General features: G+C 34.7%; 1 protein-coding gene across 2 annotated transcripts in view; it reads right to left on the bottom strand.

Moving 5' to 3' along the window:
* Positions 1-17035, bottom strand: part of Apool (apolipoprotein O like) — a 75560-nt gene extending 58525 nt beyond the window's left edge. For both annotated transcript variants that reach the window (XM_077107167.1, XM_077107168.1), the window contains exon 1: positions 16954-17035. In XM_077107167.1, coding sequence (XP_076963282.1) covers positions 16954-16998 — 45 coding nt within the window. In that variant the 5' untranslated portion in view covers positions 16999-17035. The remainder of the gene's footprint in view (positions 1-16953) is intronic.
* Positions 17036-18753: the final 1718 nt, after the last annotated feature.

Raw genomic sequence — 18753 nt, 5'->3', positions numbered from 1 at the left:
CACTGCCCACAAAGCCAAGAAGTTGTATATATATCATTTCACATTCATGGGACAAAAGCAAATGACACTACCAAACTTTTTTTAATAATATTTATTTTTAGCTTTAGGTGGACACAATATCTTTATTTTATTTTTATGTGGTGCTGAGGATCGAACCCAGTGCCTTACACATGCCAGGCAAGCGTGCTACTACTTGAGCCATATCCCCAGCCCCACTACCAACCTTTTTAAAACAACATTTTTTAAGGTTTTTTGCGGGGTTCAACATCCATTTGGGCCCAATATATGTTCTCTTCAGTTCTGGTTCAAAGTTGGATGGAAATTAGAAGGTACTCTTGAAATGCAATTTTCCTCAAATGTAAAGCTCTGGTACTTAAAAGGCCAAAATTAAGTTGAAAAAATAACTGTGCAGATCACTGTGGCTGTATTATGAAATTATAGATCATTAATGGTAAACTATTTCAGGCACCAAGTATATTAATTAGGTTCTATGAAGGAAATTATTTTGCAATTAAAATTGTGACATAATTATTACTAAAACCTGAAAAATGTCAAAAATATATTTTAGATAAATAAAAATACAAGGAGAAGAAAAATTAAAATAAAAATACATGTAGGGAGTAGAGTTACATAAATAAACATCTAAAAATCATCCAGAAATGACACAATAGATTTGTATAATTCAACTGCAATCAGTTTATGGTAATCAGGGTGAGACAAAAAATACTGTCAAAATCAGTAACTGGATGCCTAAAGAAAACACCTAATGCCCCCCCCCATTTTTTCCTGTATATAACACACACTTTTATACATCTGTGCATTATATACAGGAAAAAATATTTACCTTGTGGAGTTGTAGAAGAAGAATATTAAAAGTATTCTATTTACTTGAAAATATAGTAAAACTCCAATAAGATGATTTTTCAAGCTGTCTTCAGTGAAAAATTTAAATGTTATGAATTTTTAAAATAGGATTAAAGGGCTGGGGATGTGGCTCAAGCGGTAGCATGCTTGCCTGGCATGCGCAGGGTGCTGGGTTTGATCCTTAGCACCTCATACAAATAAAGATGTTATGTCTGCTGCAAACTAAAAAATAAATATTAAAAAATAATCTCTCTCTCTCTCTCTCTGTCTCTCTAAAAAAAATAAAATAGGATTAAAGAAACTACACAGGGAAGTTGAATTGATCTTTCTAAAATAGTCCTTTGTTCTTCCACTACCTTCCCTATACCCTCTGACTCTAGCCAAATTAGTTTTCTTAGAACCTAAACGTTTCAAACATATTATCTGTTCAGTGCCTTCACTCAAATTTAATTTTCCCTATTAAAACAACCCCCCAATCCTGTACCTAACAATACCTGTCACATAGTAGATAGTAGCACATTTACCTAAGTCCTGCCCTTTACTGAAAGTCTAGTTTACATTCCACTATATCACTCAAAGCCAACTCTGAAGTCATATTAATATTCTTTGTGTGATGTGCTAATCTGGTATTTAATTTTATTAATATATATATATATATATATATATATATATATATATATTTTACACAAATATACATGAATTTATAAATATATACAAACATATATACTTTAATATATGAGACCTATTTGCCACTAAAATGTAGAAGCACAGTCTTTTATCTCTTCATATCCATAGGACTTTGGCGGTCTAAGGATCTCAAACAAAGTGATTAAATAATCTCTGTTAAATAACAGTATAAATAGAGTCTAATAAGTTTCTTTTTTAAAATATTTTTTTAGTTGTAGATGGACACAATATCTTTATTTTTATGTGGCACTGAGGATTGAACTCAGTGCTTCACACGTGCAAGGAGGGGGCTCTACCACTGAGCTATAGCCTCAGCCCTCTAGTAACTTTCTTTATGTAACATTTATTAAATGCCTATGTGCCAAGCATTCATGGAGGCAAACAGCTAAGTGTCCTAAGGTTAATCTAAAATTCTAAAACTGATTCAGTGATTTAACCTTTTTGAAAATCTAATAAAAACTATGAACTATCTTCTCCCAAAATGTACTTACACTGAGAGTTTTGCATATGCTCACAGGCTCCTAGACTCTCTGGAACATCTGAGGTTCCAAAAAAACTATTTTTTAAATGTTATTTTATTTATTGTTGTTGTTGTTATTATCATCCTCATCAGTAGTAGTAGTAGTACCAGGGATTGAACCCAGGGGCACTTAACCACAAAGCCATATCCCCAGTCATTTTTTATATTTTACTTTGAGATATGGTCTCTCTAAGTTTCTCATGGCCTTGCCAAGTTGCTGAGACTGGCTTTGAACCTATGATTCTCCTGCCTCAGTCTCCCAAGCTGTTGGGATTACAGGCATGCACCACTGTGCCCAGATAAACTATAGGGTTTAAAGTAGTTTCAGAACATTCCTTGCCCAAATTTCAACTTTCTGAAGACTACTTCTAAGTGGCCAACAAGCCTGCCTGATTCTTTCAACTGAAACAGCATTCTACTTTATATATGAAATGACAAAATCTCTTGGTGAAATCAACATGGTTATTATTATGTTGTATTAAATATACACTTAAAAATATTACCTTAGATCTAAATTGATGTACATTTAATAAGAATGGCCAATAATATTTTGATTAATGAATTTCCTAGGGAAAATTATTGATTTATACCATGATAGCTTAAGTCATTTTTTAAAAGGCCTTATTTTTGTGGAGTCCGAAATATCCAGTAGTGGAGGGAGGTGAAAATGTATGAAAAGAAGTTTCCATTCCAGTGTGGAACTTGTATTAGATGAGCTACTTACAAGGTATCATCACCCCAGAGCTATTTATAAACTCTGGATCACTGGATTTGGGTAAGGGACACAGGAAATTTGTAGTCTGCCATCCTTGCTAAAGGAAAGTCAGCTTACCTATTATTAATTACTTGTTTTGTTCCTCCTTCTTACATCTTCCTCTCACTTTTTGTACTTTCTTCTTTCTCCCCTCATTTAATTTTTCCCACAACCATTTGTTCCAAATTGTTTTTTTAAATTTTTTTAGTTGTATATGGACTGAATACCTTTATTCGTTTTTATGTGTTGCTAAGATTGAATCCAATGCCTCACACTTGCGAGGCAAGTGCTGTACCACTGAGCTACAACACCAGCCCCCAAATAGTTTTTTAATCCTTATTTTACCTGTACTTTTTCTTTCTTTTTCCTAATAGCTGCTTTATCAGCAGAAGAGGGAGGACTGTAACAAACTATATATGGGCATAACTATACAACTAATGATGTTTTTAGACTTTTATGAATATCAAGTAAGGATGGGGGAACAAAAATTTTTCTGAAAGATCAAGAATTGCTCTTGAATAACGATTGTTAAATTTAAAAACAGATGTCGAGAGAGACTGGTTTTAAAAGTGTTGTATATGAAACATATCACCTTCTTAGTATGAGAATTTCAATCACGAATGCAATGGAACCTTAAAGATCATCTGATGCTAAAATCCTTTCCAAAATATGCTAACAGTCTGTGACCTTTTTCAGTACCAGGAAGTTGTATCAATAGATCATCCCCCCCCCCTTTTTATATATCTCTATGAAAAAGTTCTTCAGTAGAATGACCTGAAAAAATGTCCATATAATTTTCACTGTTCTAGTTACACAACTTTGGGTCATACAGAGAAGGTCCAGCTTCTCTTCCACATGAAAACCCATATTGATCCTCTTTTCTGACTTCTGGGCTGCACTACTCTGTCTCCAAGACTATTTTTCAAGGATAATAAAGTTTCTGGTAATACCAAATGCCACTAAGCACATCTTCTGTTTTAAAAGAGATACTACTGTATTTTTTTTTTTCTGGCTGAAATTGGAAATAGGAAAAGGTATTATTGCTTCACTTTGGAGATATAGCCTAAGAGCTATTTCTTGACAGCAACATAAAAGTCTTACACAGGCTGCCCTGTTTTAGAGTAATCACCAATGAGTCACTAACACAGGACCTCTATAGATCAGCATGCTTATTTTCTTCAGAAAATAATGAGTAGGTGAATCATCTCTAAGAGAATAAACTATCATTAAATCTACAGGGAACAGCTGAGTCTTTCAGCCACAGTATTATTTATTATACTGGTACAGGAAAAGCTGATACTCTGTTGAAAGAAGATATTTTTTAAAAACCATACCTATATTTTCTTGCAAAACTCTTGGAAAAGACAGTGGTACAGAAGAACAAATAATCAAACTATAATAATCAAATTACAGAAATGTACCTGTACAATTTGGGCCTTTCACATCAGTATTTCAAACAGTCTAGCTCAGAGAACTGAAATGCTGACATCAAACACAACCTATAGAAAAGCTATAGGAGTAAAATTGTCACCAAACTGTAAAGCCTTTTAGCATCTCAATTCTTGAAGCTTTGAGACTATATTAAGCCTTAATTTACACTGTTATCAGTTAGGCTTTTGTGCAAAGATCAAAGAAAATGGGACTCTCATTCATACTCTACTAGAATTTTACCTATTTCAATTTGGATTATTCTTAAGGAAACTGTTCTTAAGCCATGAAGACTATTTTACGCTTCACAGAATAGTTTTTGAGTAAACCATTTCTGCAGTAACACCTGCATTCAAATTTCTAGCTTAGTGCTTAAATGACAGAGAGAAAGGATAACATTTTATACATAAGGAGTATGAAAACCAAATAAATACAGTATATGCCACAATTTAAAGATAATTTCTGTCATGAAAAATATCATAAAAAACTACTCAGTGCCTGAATGAAATTAGAATAATTTTAGAAAGAAATAAGGCTGTGAATAAATATTTAATACAAATTTATAATAATATGCAACAAATTTCTATTCTATTTGCTTGAGATTACTGCTGGTCATTATTATGAGAAATAGGTTTTCAGTCTACTGGCATGAAGGATGTGAGGCTTAAACTGAGATCTGTAGATCAGTAATACTGAAATACCAGAGGTGCTGGGAATATGATGATTCTTCTACAACAGAATAATAACAACAGCTAGCAATTATTGAATAGCAATAACACAATGCTATATACATTTGTTTTACCTATTTAGTACATTCTAATTTAAAATCCTGGAAAAAAAGTATTAATCTATTTTAATTATTCAGATAAAGCTGAAGTTTAGACATGTTAAGTAATGTGCCCAAAGTCTGTAGCCATTATATTATTGTTAAGCAGGGAAACTCTCACAGGAGGCGAAGAAGACATGTATATGATCATTCACAACAGCATTATTTATAATAGAGAAATGATGGGGAAAATTAAAAAAAATAATAGAGAAATGATGGGGAAAGTGATCATAATATCCATTAACAGAAAAATAAATGTAGCATATTTTTAAAACCTAGCAGCAGTGAAAATGAATAAACAAGAGCTATGCATGTAAACACGAATGAAAATCATGAACAATGCTGATAATAAGTAGCAGAAGAATATATGCAGCATAAATAGAACTTACATAAAAGCACACAAAAAAGTAGTATATAAAATTTAGAATATGCATACATATGGTAAAAGCCAATATACATGCATGGCAATGTTCAATACCAACGTCAGGAAAGTAGTTATGCAGTAGTTCAGGAAGCAAGAGGAATAGTCATGGTTAGAGGGGTACAAAAGAAGTTTCAACTGTGTTTTAAGTGTTCACTGTATTATTTTTAATATCCTTTTGTATGTCTGCACCACTTTACATTAAATTTTTAAAAAACATAAATTATTTTGGATTTGTTTCAAGGGTTTCCCACTGCCCTGAAGTTAAATTCAAATTTATGTTAGTACTCTATAATCTTACCTTTTCTAATTCAATCTCAGCTTCTACCAGTAAACCCAAATTAACCTTTCTGATTTAGCCAGCCTAACAGCCTTAAATTCCTGGAATATATCATAACAATGTTCAACCCCAAGCCATATCTGACAAGCTAACTACTTCAACACTGATAATTTAAATGTCAGAATTCAAGGTTTATAAGGCCTTATTGTTTTATAATACATACATCTCTTCTCACTCGAATTGCTAAGTTTTTTGGACATGATTTTAAAACATCATCCCTTTCATAAGTTTATGTCCTCTTTAGAAATAAAACTTTGTTTCCTTAGAGCAAAAGTTATATTGTAAAATATGTTTGCATCCTTACTGTACTTGTTATTGAATCAGTATCATTAAATTATTGAACAGAAGAAGCCTTTCGTAGAGCTAGAATCTTTAGATAATTCAGTCTTAATACAATAAAGAATTCTTGCATATAAATGAATACCAGAGATAGCCAATTCAGGATAAATCAAACACTTATCATAAAATAATATCAAAGATAAAATCCCAAAGAAGTAACTGTATGCCACAATTTGAAGCCAAACATTAGTGTAAATATTATATAAAATACAGTATAGATCACAGTCAAATATTTCCTCTACTAGCATAAATGGAGATTTTGGTATTGGAGTTTATTTTTGTTTTGAAAGATACCTCAATTGTTCAAAAGAAAAGCAAGTAAGAAGTACAATTTGGGGCTGATGCTGTGGCTCAGTGGTAGAGTAGTTACCTAGCATGTGTGAGGCACTGGGTTTGATTCTCAGCACCACATATAAATAAATGAATAAAATAAAGTTCCATACATCTAAAAATTTTAAAAAAAGAAGTACAACTTAACAACCCTTAGTTACAGCACAATTACAAAGAATACTCTCCTTTAGATACATTTTCTGACTTGTGTTTCTGAAAGCATGCTGTATTTTTCATTTCTGCACCCCTTTATGTAATGCATCTTTTTCTTGTGGATGTTTTCTAGACTTATTTTTTTTCCCTCAGTTTGAACAAAATGTGTAGAGTGGAATAGGATGTGTGTATGTGGGTGGGTGTGCGGGTGTGATGTGTGTAGTATATTCTAGGTGGTTTTCTCTTTGCTTCTTACATCTGTGATTTGATGTATTTCATTATTTTTAGAAAACTGTAATTATTTGCTCTAATATTTCTTCCTACAAATACATTAATATGAAATAAATGCTCAAATTTTAAAACACTAGCAAAAGCCATTTTAAAAAGTAAACTATTCAAATGGAATTTTGAAAAAAAATAGGTATATTACACTTTAATATTATCCTGGTTTTAGAAATTAATATATTTTAAAATCTGTAATTACAGTAAACTTTCCTTCATAAGTATAAATATTCAATTATAAATTCTATACTTGTTTATATTGGCATCACAGAATGCACTCATTCATTCATTCAACAAATATTAGTGTCTGCTATATACTATATTTCCAAAGTCTGAGTTACAAAAGTGAATGAAACATGGTCTGTGTTTCTAAGGAACATCACAGTTTATTCAGCAAGAAAAACATAAAAATACATGTAATATATAGTTCTAAGCAGCATAAAAGAGGTATGTACTGTGGTGACACAAAGAACGAATTGATCTATTCTACCTGCAGGGCAGAGATAGAGTACAGGCCCATTTTCAGGTTTTCCAGGGGCCAATGAAGTGGTGCACGCCTGTAATCCCAGCGGCTTGGGAGGTTGAGGCAGGAGGATCACAAGTTCAAAGCCAGCCTCAGCAAAAGAAAGGCATTAAGCAACTCAGCACAAATAAAATACAAAATAGGGCTGGGGATGTGGCTCAGTGGTCGAGTGCCCATTCCTGAGTTCAATCCCTAGTACCCCCCAAAATTTTTTTTCCAAACTGGAAAAATTTACCTACAAAGAATATGAGTCAGTCAATCTACAAAAGCACAGAATAATTCAAGATTTTTTTTTATGTGTGTGGTGCTGGGGATTGACCCCAGGGCCTTGTGAATGGGAGGCAAGCACTCTACCAACTGAGTTATATCATCAACCCTCAAGATTTAAACACATTCTGAACTATTAATTTAATTCATTATTCTTTAACAAAGCTATTAGTTCTAATGGATAAGAGATCTAATGTTATTCAAAGTTTTAGCTTATTCAGCAAATACTTCCTAAACATTATGCTCTAGGCAGGTGATATATTTAGGCATGTGGGATATAAATATAAAAAAAGGTTGCTCCTGTTCTCAAGGATTACATAACCCTCTAGGGTGGGACTCAGACAAATATTACAAGAAAAGGATGCTAAAAAGACATGATGGAGGGGAGATGTGAGAAGTGAAGATGGCAGAGTGAGAAACTCCTTGGCCATCTGGCCATTTGGGCCTTGGGTAAGGGCGAGGGCAGGCAGTGAGTAAATTGCTCTACTGGACCAGTCAAGAATACTTATCACACAGGACATCAAACACTTTCCTGATATTTAGGTGCTTTTATATTCACCTCAAAACAAAACTATGGACTCAGGACATGGCAGGTATTTCTGTTATCTTCTATAGAGGCTAGTCCTACTTCTTTTATCTGGCCACTTTCCCTACTGAAATATGGACACTTTTATATACATTTCCTCAATGATTTGGAATGGAAAAGACTACTTTTCTTTTGTTCCCCCTTTCAGATTTAACACAGAAATCAGCCCTTAGGATGCAGTTATCCTGCTGACTTCTCCAGGAAGAAAAAAGAAACTGATACGAGTCTTCTGTTGCAATTATCAAGAATTATTGCTCCATTATCAAGAATTATTTTACAAGCTGAAGGCTGTTTAATTTGAAATAGATGATTAAATCATGATATTTTTTTAATTCTTTGCCTTTTGCTCCAAACAAGAAGACTAATAACTGACAAGTATAGATGGGTTTTTTAAAAAAATAAATCTTCCAGTTTTAGCCACTATTATGATAAGCACATTTGAGACAGCAGCAGTAAATTCCAAATATTTGTTGTAATTTGAAAATAAAGAGATGTTAGAAAGTTACATATATCTCTAAATTCTGGTTCATCTTGTGACACAGATTTACTGGACAGAAACAAAGATCCAGTTTTGCAGTTAAGACTTTGATGTGATAAAAAGCATAAAGACAAGAAACAAGATTGATTTCATATATGAAATACCTAAGAAGATCCTGTACAAATGCATATTTTTATATGTGTAAATCCACATTTGGATGAAAGGAGGGATTGTTCTAGAGAAAGAGACTATATTTTATTTTTTTCAAGCCTTGGAACATTTATTATTTTAAATTTTTTCATTCTTCTGCGGAAGCACCAGATTGTATAGCAGCTAAATGCATGCTTACATTTAGTTGAAAGAATGGTAAAAAGCAAACAATCCAGTTTGAGTCCAGTGATGCGACCCTATTCACCTCCGTAAATGAGAGGCTGCTGTGTTACAATTTTATTTATTCTGTTTTGTGGAGTCATAGAGGATATTATGTTTTCTATGTGGCCAAAGCTGAAAGAAAAGTAGCATGAGTAGTTTTTTTTTAGTTAAGAAGGTGTGATGTACCCTATAACATGACCTGCCTTCAACTTTATACATAGAGGAGTAGAAGAAAACATGGAAGTTTCCATATAACTTCTTTCTCCTAAGAAAAAGAAACAAAAATGTCTTATGTAGCACCATTTGACTTTTTTGGAATTTTACATTACATAGTTCCATTTTTTATAAAGTCATAAATAACTCTTTTCCTTCAAACCAGATGAATACTTGGATTTATTTTTCTAAAGGTGGGTATGATGTTAAATTGAAAAGGCTGGGACTCATTAAATTTCCCCAGTTGGAACTGGATTTTCTCATTGGCAAATGGGTCTATCTCAGAAGCAATGTTCCAAATACCATGGCTATTTCATTGTAGATTTAGAAGAAATTCAGGATCTGAAAAAAAAACCTCAAGTAAGTAAAATAGTTCCAATAAGAAGTGTTGATCTTGTGTTTGGTTCATTATAGATTGAGAAGAAATTCAGGACTTGAAAAAAACTCCAGAAATAGAGATCTTCCTTTTTACCATTTAACAGTTATATTATATGATAAACAGACTATAGTGGAAAACTGTCCTTGCTTCCAAATAAACAGAATAATTATAAAAAAAAAAAAAAAGACAGACATGATAGAGGATTTCTACTTCTGAAAATATGCAGTCAATATATTTTTCCAATTCTTCCCATTCATTATAGCTCAAAACCCAGAACATTAGAGAGAAAACAAATTTTCAGTGTAGACACTGAAAATTGGAGAAAAGAAGATGGACCAGAAAGGGATCTCGATATCTGAGGAATGATGTGGCAATGAAGTCCTAGGATTTTGTTTCTTTTTTTTTTTTTTTTTTTTTGTGGTGCCAGGGATTGAAGCCAGGGGTGCTAAACCACTAATCCATTTCCCCAACCCTTTTATTTTTTGTGACAGGGTCTCATTAAGTTGCTGAGCCTGACCTTGAATTCACAATCCACCTTCCTTGGCTTCCCTGGTCGCTAAAAGGTCCCTGAGTTTCTATTTGCCTCATAGATCTTGGGCTGGGTGCTGGAGAAGCCAGTAACATTGAAATGGCAATCAGTGTTCACAAATACCCAAGAAAAAATCTATTCTTTATAGCCAAAAGGCCAGGAAAGAAGCACCCTAGCAAGACTGAAAACTTCAACTCTACTATAGCCAGATACAACAGACAAAATTGAAACCATACAGTCACCTCCACAAGCAAAGGTTGAGTGGAAACCAGAAATATCCATCCTGGGAAGACTGAAACAAGGTATTCTAACACTCCCCATGAATCTAGGTTCATGTTAGAGAATTTAGAGAATTTGAGACTTTTATCTCTACAAGGCAGTAATGAGTCCTGTCCCACGATATGTCAGTATAAACCATATAGGGGGCCTGGGCATCTATGCACTCTTAGTGGTAATGAAGCATTCTTCCAACTCCCCACTAGGGTACCAGAGAAGACTTAGTGGATAGTCAAAATTTTCACCACTATTGGTGATAAAAAGCCTCCCACCCAGCCTTGTGTTATTCATGGAAGCCATGAGGGGAGCAGTAAGGAAATACCCCTACCCCTCCAAGCCAGGGTAGTAAGATCAGAGGCCTGCCAGTAGGCCTCCTAAACTCCATCCTTGTTCAGGTATGTCAATAGAGGTTGGAAGGAACCTTTGACTATATAAACTACTGGAATTAACAAGGCACTACTGTTCTTTTCTTTACCAGGAATCAGAAGTGTTGAATAAGATACAGAGCTCTATAACACAATACCCAAAACTTACAGGTATTAACTGAAAACTACACAGCATTCATTCAATTTGAATGAATAAAAAAAAGATGATAGACAGTTTCAGAGGTTTTAGTCTAAGTTTGCTTGGTCCTGTTGCTTTGGGTCTATGGTAGCCAAGTATATCATGGCTAGAGCTTGAGTAAAAGAAAGTCTGTCACCTCATAACATCCATATCGAAAAAAGAAAGGGGTCAAGGTACCAATGTATCCTTCAAGGGTACACCACACATGACCTACTTGGCCCATCTTGGCCCATCTCCTAAAAGTTTAATCACCTTTCAATAGCACCACAGGATGGCAACAAAGCACATGGGCTTTTAGAGAACATTTAGGATCCACACTATAGCACAAGCAGAGGGTCTCTCTCTCCTCGTATTGCCTCGAGTTGGAGAAGGGATTGTGTAGGTGTTATAAAACTGACCTTCCACCCTCTTAAATTTGTCTTTATTCACTTGGTTTCCAAAGCACTTATGAAGTTACTTTCATACATGGACAATTGTTTGAACTGATATATCTGTGGAAGGATAAACACTGGAGAGTCATATTCTGCCATCTTGCTGATGTCCAACTATAAGTTGAAGTTTGGATCACAGATGCTTCCTTAAGCTTCTTCAACCCCCAAGAGCTGAACTAATCTTAGCCATTTCTTTTCTTTTTTTTTTTTTTTGTTTTGGTACAGGGGATTGAACTCAGGGGCACTCAACCACTGAACCACATCCCCAGCCCTATTTTGTAATTTATTTAGAGGCATGGTCTCACTGAGTTACTTAGCACCTCTCACTGCTGAGGCTGGCTTCGACCTCATGACCCTCCTGCTTCAGCCTCCCAAGCCACTGGGATTACAGGCATGCACCACTGGTAGCACCTTACCCTACAATTTAGATATGCTTTCATTTCCAAGATCTTCAGTACTTGAAAATTTCCCACTAAAATTAAATGCCATTTGTATCTCCCTTGTTCTTGGAGCTTGTTCATCTTTCTCACTATGTCTGACAATCTCCTAGTACTCTAGGCCATCATTTCGATCCATTTTCATTTGTATCTTTATTCAGTCTGGACAACAATTTGGATAAATTCCCCATGTCATTTATTACTCCTACCTTGCCAACACTCAGCACTTGTGCATACCCATTTTCTCCTTTTGCTTTTTTGGGATTGCCTAGTTCTGGAGAAAGTCACAACAGTAAAGATAACATCAGTTAGGCCCTCACTTCTATGCAAGTATTTTATTTGATGTCTACTGATGCCTTAATAAATTGCCTACAATGTCATATCCAAGCCTTTTCCATTCTTGAACTCCTAAAGACACGTTCTACTTTTCCTCTCTTAGATGAACTTACACTGGGAAGACACAGACATCCAATATGAGGTCTCCCATTTTCCTTCTCTGTTCTTTTAAATCTTTCTGTTATGTTCTTCACCTTTGATCTACCTATCCTGGCCTACAAAGCCAAGGATCCTTTTGGCCAGGGGTAATCCCTCCATTTGTCTTTTCAATTTTACCACCTCTTTATGAAATAAGGTTGAGTGCAGCTTCTAGATTTAGATCGTACTACTTCAGATCTACTTCTACCACTTACTACTAAGGAAGTTACTGAACCATTTTAAGTTTTAGTTTCCATACCTGTTAAAATATTGGCAAACAACATTCAAAAGCACATTAAAAATGCATCAGGATAAAGTGTTTTTCATTTTAGGGACGCAAGTTGGGTTCAACATGCAGAAATCAAATGCAATTCACCACATAACTAACTTTAGGAAAAGAATCACATGATTACCTCAATAAATACATAAAAATATTAGAAAAATTACAGTACCCATTCATGATTACACAACAATAGAAAAACTAGGGATAGAAGTAACTTACATCAACACTGTAAAAGCTATATGTAACAAATTCAAGGCTAACATTATACTGAGTGGACAAAAACCAAAATTATTTCTTCTAAAGAAAGGAACAAGACAAGGATTCCCACTTCCATCACTCCTACTCAACATATTCTTTGAAACTCTAGCTGGAGGAATCAGGCAAAAGAAAGAAATTAAAGGGATAAAAATAAGAAAAGAGCTCAAATAATCTGTTTGCTGATGACATGATTCTCAATTTAGAAGAACCAAAAAAATCCACCAAAAGACTTCTAGAGCTCATAAATGAATTCTCCAAAGTAGGATATAAAATCAACACCCATAAATCAATTGTGTTCTTGTTTTCCAATGATGAATGTGCTGAAAGAAAAATTAGGAAAACTATCCCATTTACCATACCTCAAAAAATAAATTACTTGGGAATCAATCTAACAAAAGATGTGAAGAACCTCTACAATGAAAACTATAGAACTTTAAAGAAAGCAATTGAAGGAGATCTTACAAGGTGGATAGACCTCCCATGTTCTTTGATAGGCAGAATCAATATTATCAAAATGGCTATATTATCAAAAGCACTATGCAGATTCAATGCAATTCCCATCAATATTCCAATGACATTCTTCAAAGAACTAGAAAAGGCAATTATGAAATTCATGTGGATAAGTAAGAGAACCAGAATAGTCAATGCAATCCTTAGTGAGAAAAGTGAAGCAGTAAGGTTGTGGTTCAGTGGTGGAGTACTTTCCTAGCTTATGTGAGGCACTGGGTTTGATCCTCAGCACCATATAAAAATAAATAAATAAAATAAAGGCATTGTGTGCATCTATAACTAAAAATATTTTTTAAAAAGTCAAGCAGGGTAATCATAATACCAGACCCCAAATTACACTATAGAGCTACAGTAACAAAAACAGCATAGAATTGTCATCAAAACAGGCATGAAGACTAATGAAGACAATAGAGGACACAGAGACATGTAAATACACTTATATGATACTAGGCAAAGGTTCCAAAAGCATATGTTGGAGAAAAGATAACCTTTTTAACAAATGGTGCTGGGAAAACTGGAAATCCATATGTAGAAGAATGAAATTTCACCCCTACCTTTCACCCTGCACAGAAGTTAATTCAAAATGGATCAAGGACATTAGACTAGAAACCCTGCACCTACTAGAAGAAAATGAAGGCCCAACACTTCATTTGGGAGTGAAGTGTTGGGTAATGCATTGGAGAGGGTTGGGGTTCCATGATTTTGTGATAATGTCAAGGTATATTCTGGCATTGAATCATAACTAAAAAGATTTTTTTTAATTTTTTTTTTTTTTTTTACAAATGTGACACCATTATTTTACTTAAAAAGGGGGATAGGGCTGTAGCTCAGTGGCAGAGCGCTTGCCTAGCATGTGTGAGACACTGGGTCCAATCCTTAGCACCACATAAAAATAAATAAAGGCATTCTGTCCATCTACAACTACCAAAAAAAAAAAAAAAAAAACTAAAGATGATAAGTAACAGTATATACTCAATGGGCCACTGTGAAATATAAATGAGAAAGTCACAGGAATGTGATTAGTGAAATATATACCTTATATTAAATGTTAAATAACATAATGGCAGTGATTAATGTTATTATCTTGCAATCTACACTAGCTCTTGGCACATTGTCCTCATCTTCAAATTTGCAACAAGTCTCCTGTTTTTAACTAAAAGACTCATCTGGAATTTGCTCCCCCATCCCAAATTTCTTTCCTTCCTTTAACCACTAAACTTCTCTAAATATACACTTTGTTTCCATAGAAAGCAGGGAGTAGCAGGAAGACTTTGAAGCCAAAAAAACTTTTGTTTGGGTCTGGCTCTTCCACTTATCAGCTATAAGACCTGCAACAAGCACTTTTCCTAAGCATCAGTTTTTCATCTTTAAAATGGGTTAATGACCCTTTCTTAGGGCCATCAAATAGATTAAACTGAAAATACATGTAAAGCAAATAGCCAAATTGGGTGCTAAATGAATACCATTTCTCCATCTCTTATTCTTTCTTTAACTTCCTACAATCTAGGATCTCTATTACTCTAATAACTTTTCATCTCACTTCAGCTCTTATTAGCATTATGACTTTGGGCATTTGACTACTCTAAACATTAGTTTTTCATCTGTAAAAAAAGATAAATATCTACCACATAAAGTTGTCTTGAGAATAAATGAATTAACATATAAAGTGTTTTAGCACAGGGCCTGGTCATGAACTAATGATCAAATCGAAAGATTTTCTTTCTCTAGCTTTCACTAATAGAACACTTTTCTGATTTGCTCTGATAACCACTGACCATTCCCTCTGTCTCTGCACCTCCTCCATGAAGCCATTTTATATTCTACTCAAACTCTGTGTGAACTTTTTCTCCTTTGAACCTTAAGAGCACCTTGTACTTCTCTTGACGTAAGGCATTTCCCTTAGTCTGAAATCATAGTCATTTGTACTATATTGAATCTCCACTGCTTAGTCTCTTTTATTCTCTTTGCCTTATTAAATCATGTATAACTTTTGAATATGCAATATAAACCTGACCTGTGCTGGCTATTGAGAATATAAAAACTAACATGCTATAACTATTGTCTGTAAGAAATTTTAGTTTAGGACAGTAGAAAAGACAGGTAAATAGTCTATTTTTGTAGTGTAAGAAATACTATGGCAGGGGTATGCTGAGAGTCTCTGAGAGCACAGAGAGAAAATATTTAAACTATGCTGGGGAGAACAGAGACACTTTTTTATTTATTTTGTGCATAGCAAATGGGGAGGCTGCTCACAAATATCTGTCAAATGAATACATGACCTATGAGTAGAAAGTAATTGGATGAGGATGGAAAAGGACACTTAAGGGCCAGCAGAAAAGAGGAGATAAAAATGACATGGAGGGATGAAGCAAGTAGTTCAGTATTGAAAAAAGGAAGTTTTCCAAATGTCTGGAGATGAAGCTGGAGAGTCAAGGCAGGGTGAGATATTCTAGACATAGGAGTGTGATTTGACCCCACAAGGCTGGTAAAGAAGTATCCATAAAGACTTTTTGGCAGAGGAGCATATTCAGATTTGCATTTTGGTAGAAGTACTCTGGCAGCACTGGGGAAAATAGATTCCACAAGAGCCAGACTAGAGGTAGAATTCAGTTAGGAGGATGTTGTGATAATTCAGATAAAGTATGAGTGCTAGAACTGCAGAAATGAAGTGAGAATGGTAAATCAGGATGGATACTAGGCTGACTTAAAAATCAGGTTCGGCTGAACTTAATTATGCGTATTTGTATCTTCAAGTCTAGCAAAAATAGTTTACACTTGAAATACGCTACGTAAATATTTGAAACCTTTATTGAAACCTTCTTAGGGAACTGCAGCCAGCTGCGTCACTTCCTGTGCTCAGATTCCTAAGTAAAAGCACTTTTCTCACTATAAAACTCAAAAGAAATAGATTAACAACCGAGATTAACACTGAGATTAACAACACCATGTATAAACTTGCACTCTGCACAGACTCTGGGGCGTCTCTGTACTGGACTGTTTTATGTTTTAACCTCAAATAATATTTGAACAAAACTCTACAGAGTTATGAGACTACGCTATGGGCGCCCAGACAACTGCAAGGATTGTTTTCTCTTTATTGCAAGCAGCTCTTGCCTGGCCAGTTTCACCCAGCGGTCTCCCAGAATGTACCATGTTGCTGTATAAACTTTCAACCACTGGGAACTAAGGAAGAGTGCTGTGTCCTGGGCTGCGGAAACTCTGGAGAGGCTTGTGTCTTGAACTTTCAAATGTTAATGTTACCAAGTCTTTCACGCCCACGCCTCCACCCCGCTGCTTTCTGCGGGACTACCTTTGGAAGTTAGAAGGAGACTTTCTAGAGTTTCTAGAATGTTGCCGGCACTAAAAAAAAAGAAAAGAAAAAAAGGAAGAAAAAGTAAAAGGAAACTAAGCAAGTTTATTCTCACTCACCCTAACGACCGCCATCTCTAGGGCCTTCTCGGCTCCAGTTTTCATACGGAGAACGCAGAGGGACAAAGCAGTTCAACTAGACTTCTCTCGCGAGAACCCCGCTCCGCTACGCCTTTTTCTAGCAGGCTCCCTCCCTTTCTCCGCCCTCAGACCAACGCTTTGGCAGCTAATGCAATTAGATTGTGACCTGTCTTTCAGAGATAAGTTTTATCCTTGTAATTGACCACCCAGATCCCAAATAAAGCCTTTCAGAATATTCTCCATAGCCCAGTTGAAAATTGTTTACTTGAGTGCAGAACTTTTCGGTATTTTTGTTTTCAGGCATACATGAGATTTTAGACATGAATTTAATATCCAACTCCAATGCCTTAAAAATAACTATATAGTCATATGAAAAACATGTTATGTTTCCCATACATGAGCATGTTCACTGAGCACCAACTCTATGCCAGGCGGGTCTTCAGAGTACAGAACCAAACTTAGTGGCTTCTCATGAAGCATATGCTTACAGGAGAGAAAGAAAAACAAATACCACATAGTGCCAAATGCTACAGAAGAAAATAAAACAATATGCAGATGGAATGAGTGTTTGCTGATTTATATAGATTAGATAAAGAATCTCTGATAAGGTGATTTGGAAAAATTCTGAAGGAATTTAGGAAAGAGTATTTCCTGCAGACAGAATAGCAATGAAAAAGGACAGCCTGGGCTGGGGATGTGACTCAAGCGGTAGCGCGCTCGCCTGGCATGCATGTGGCCCGGGTTTGATCATCAGCACCACATACAAACAAAGATGTTGTGTCCACCTATAACTAAAAAATAAATAAATATTAAAAATTCTCTCTCTCTCTTTAAAAAAAAAAAGAAAGAAAAAGTTCAGCCTGACTTAAGTAATGAATTCAGAAGTGCCGCAGTCTGGCTGGGCACATAATGGCTCTCAGCACAGAAGTAGAGAAAAAAAGCATACGACATATGGACTTGTGTCACCATAAGGATCTTGAATTTTATTCTGAGTTAGATGGGAAGTCATTGGAGGATTTTGAGCAATGTGTGACATGAGCTGTTACATTCTGAAAGGATGAGTTGGGTATTGTCAGGAGACAATACTATGGGTGGTACAACATTCTCAATAGGGGCAAGGTCTCTCTAAAATCTCCTGTGGATTATTCTGAGAAAATAAGATACTTATAATGTGTCCATCAACATCTTCAATGTTAATTAATTAATTCATTTGTTTAACAAATATTTATTAGGTACAAACTATATACCAAGTTTAGTGGTGTATCTACAACATTTTTATACAAAGAAGATTATTTTTAATAGAAGTTCTTCCATATAAAAAATTATTTTAAGAAATAATGATGAGGGTTGGGGTTGTGGCTCAGTGGTAGAGCACTTGCCTAGTATGTATGAGGCACTGGGTTTGATCCTCAGCACCACAAAAAATAAATAAATATATAAAGGTATTGTGTCCATCTTCAACTAAATAAAATATTTTTTAAAAAAAGAAATAATGATGAAATTAAATCAATAACAATGGCCATAAAAATTCAGAGCAAATTTTTTCTTTTATTAAACTTCATGTATATATATGTACATATATACACATGTAATAAAAAGACAATACAAAAATAAAACACACAATAAAGCAAGTAGTACAACACCAAGAATACAGGAAAGATAATAATTTTTAAAATTGTATTAATGCATTTTACAGGAGAAAAAAACCCTTATATCTATCTATATATCATTCTACCAGAGTAATGAATAATAATAGTACAGTTATGTTTTTGAGCATTA

This window comes from Callospermophilus lateralis, chromosome X (assembly GCF_048772815.1).
Source record: "Callospermophilus lateralis isolate mCalLat2 chromosome X, mCalLat2.hap1, whole genome shotgun sequence".
In the NCBI taxonomy this organism is placed as follows: domain Eukaryota; kingdom Metazoa; phylum Chordata; class Mammalia; order Rodentia; family Sciuridae; genus Callospermophilus; species Callospermophilus lateralis.
Note: the sequence above shows the minus strand (reverse complement) of the source record. Positions and strands in the feature narration are given on the sequence as shown.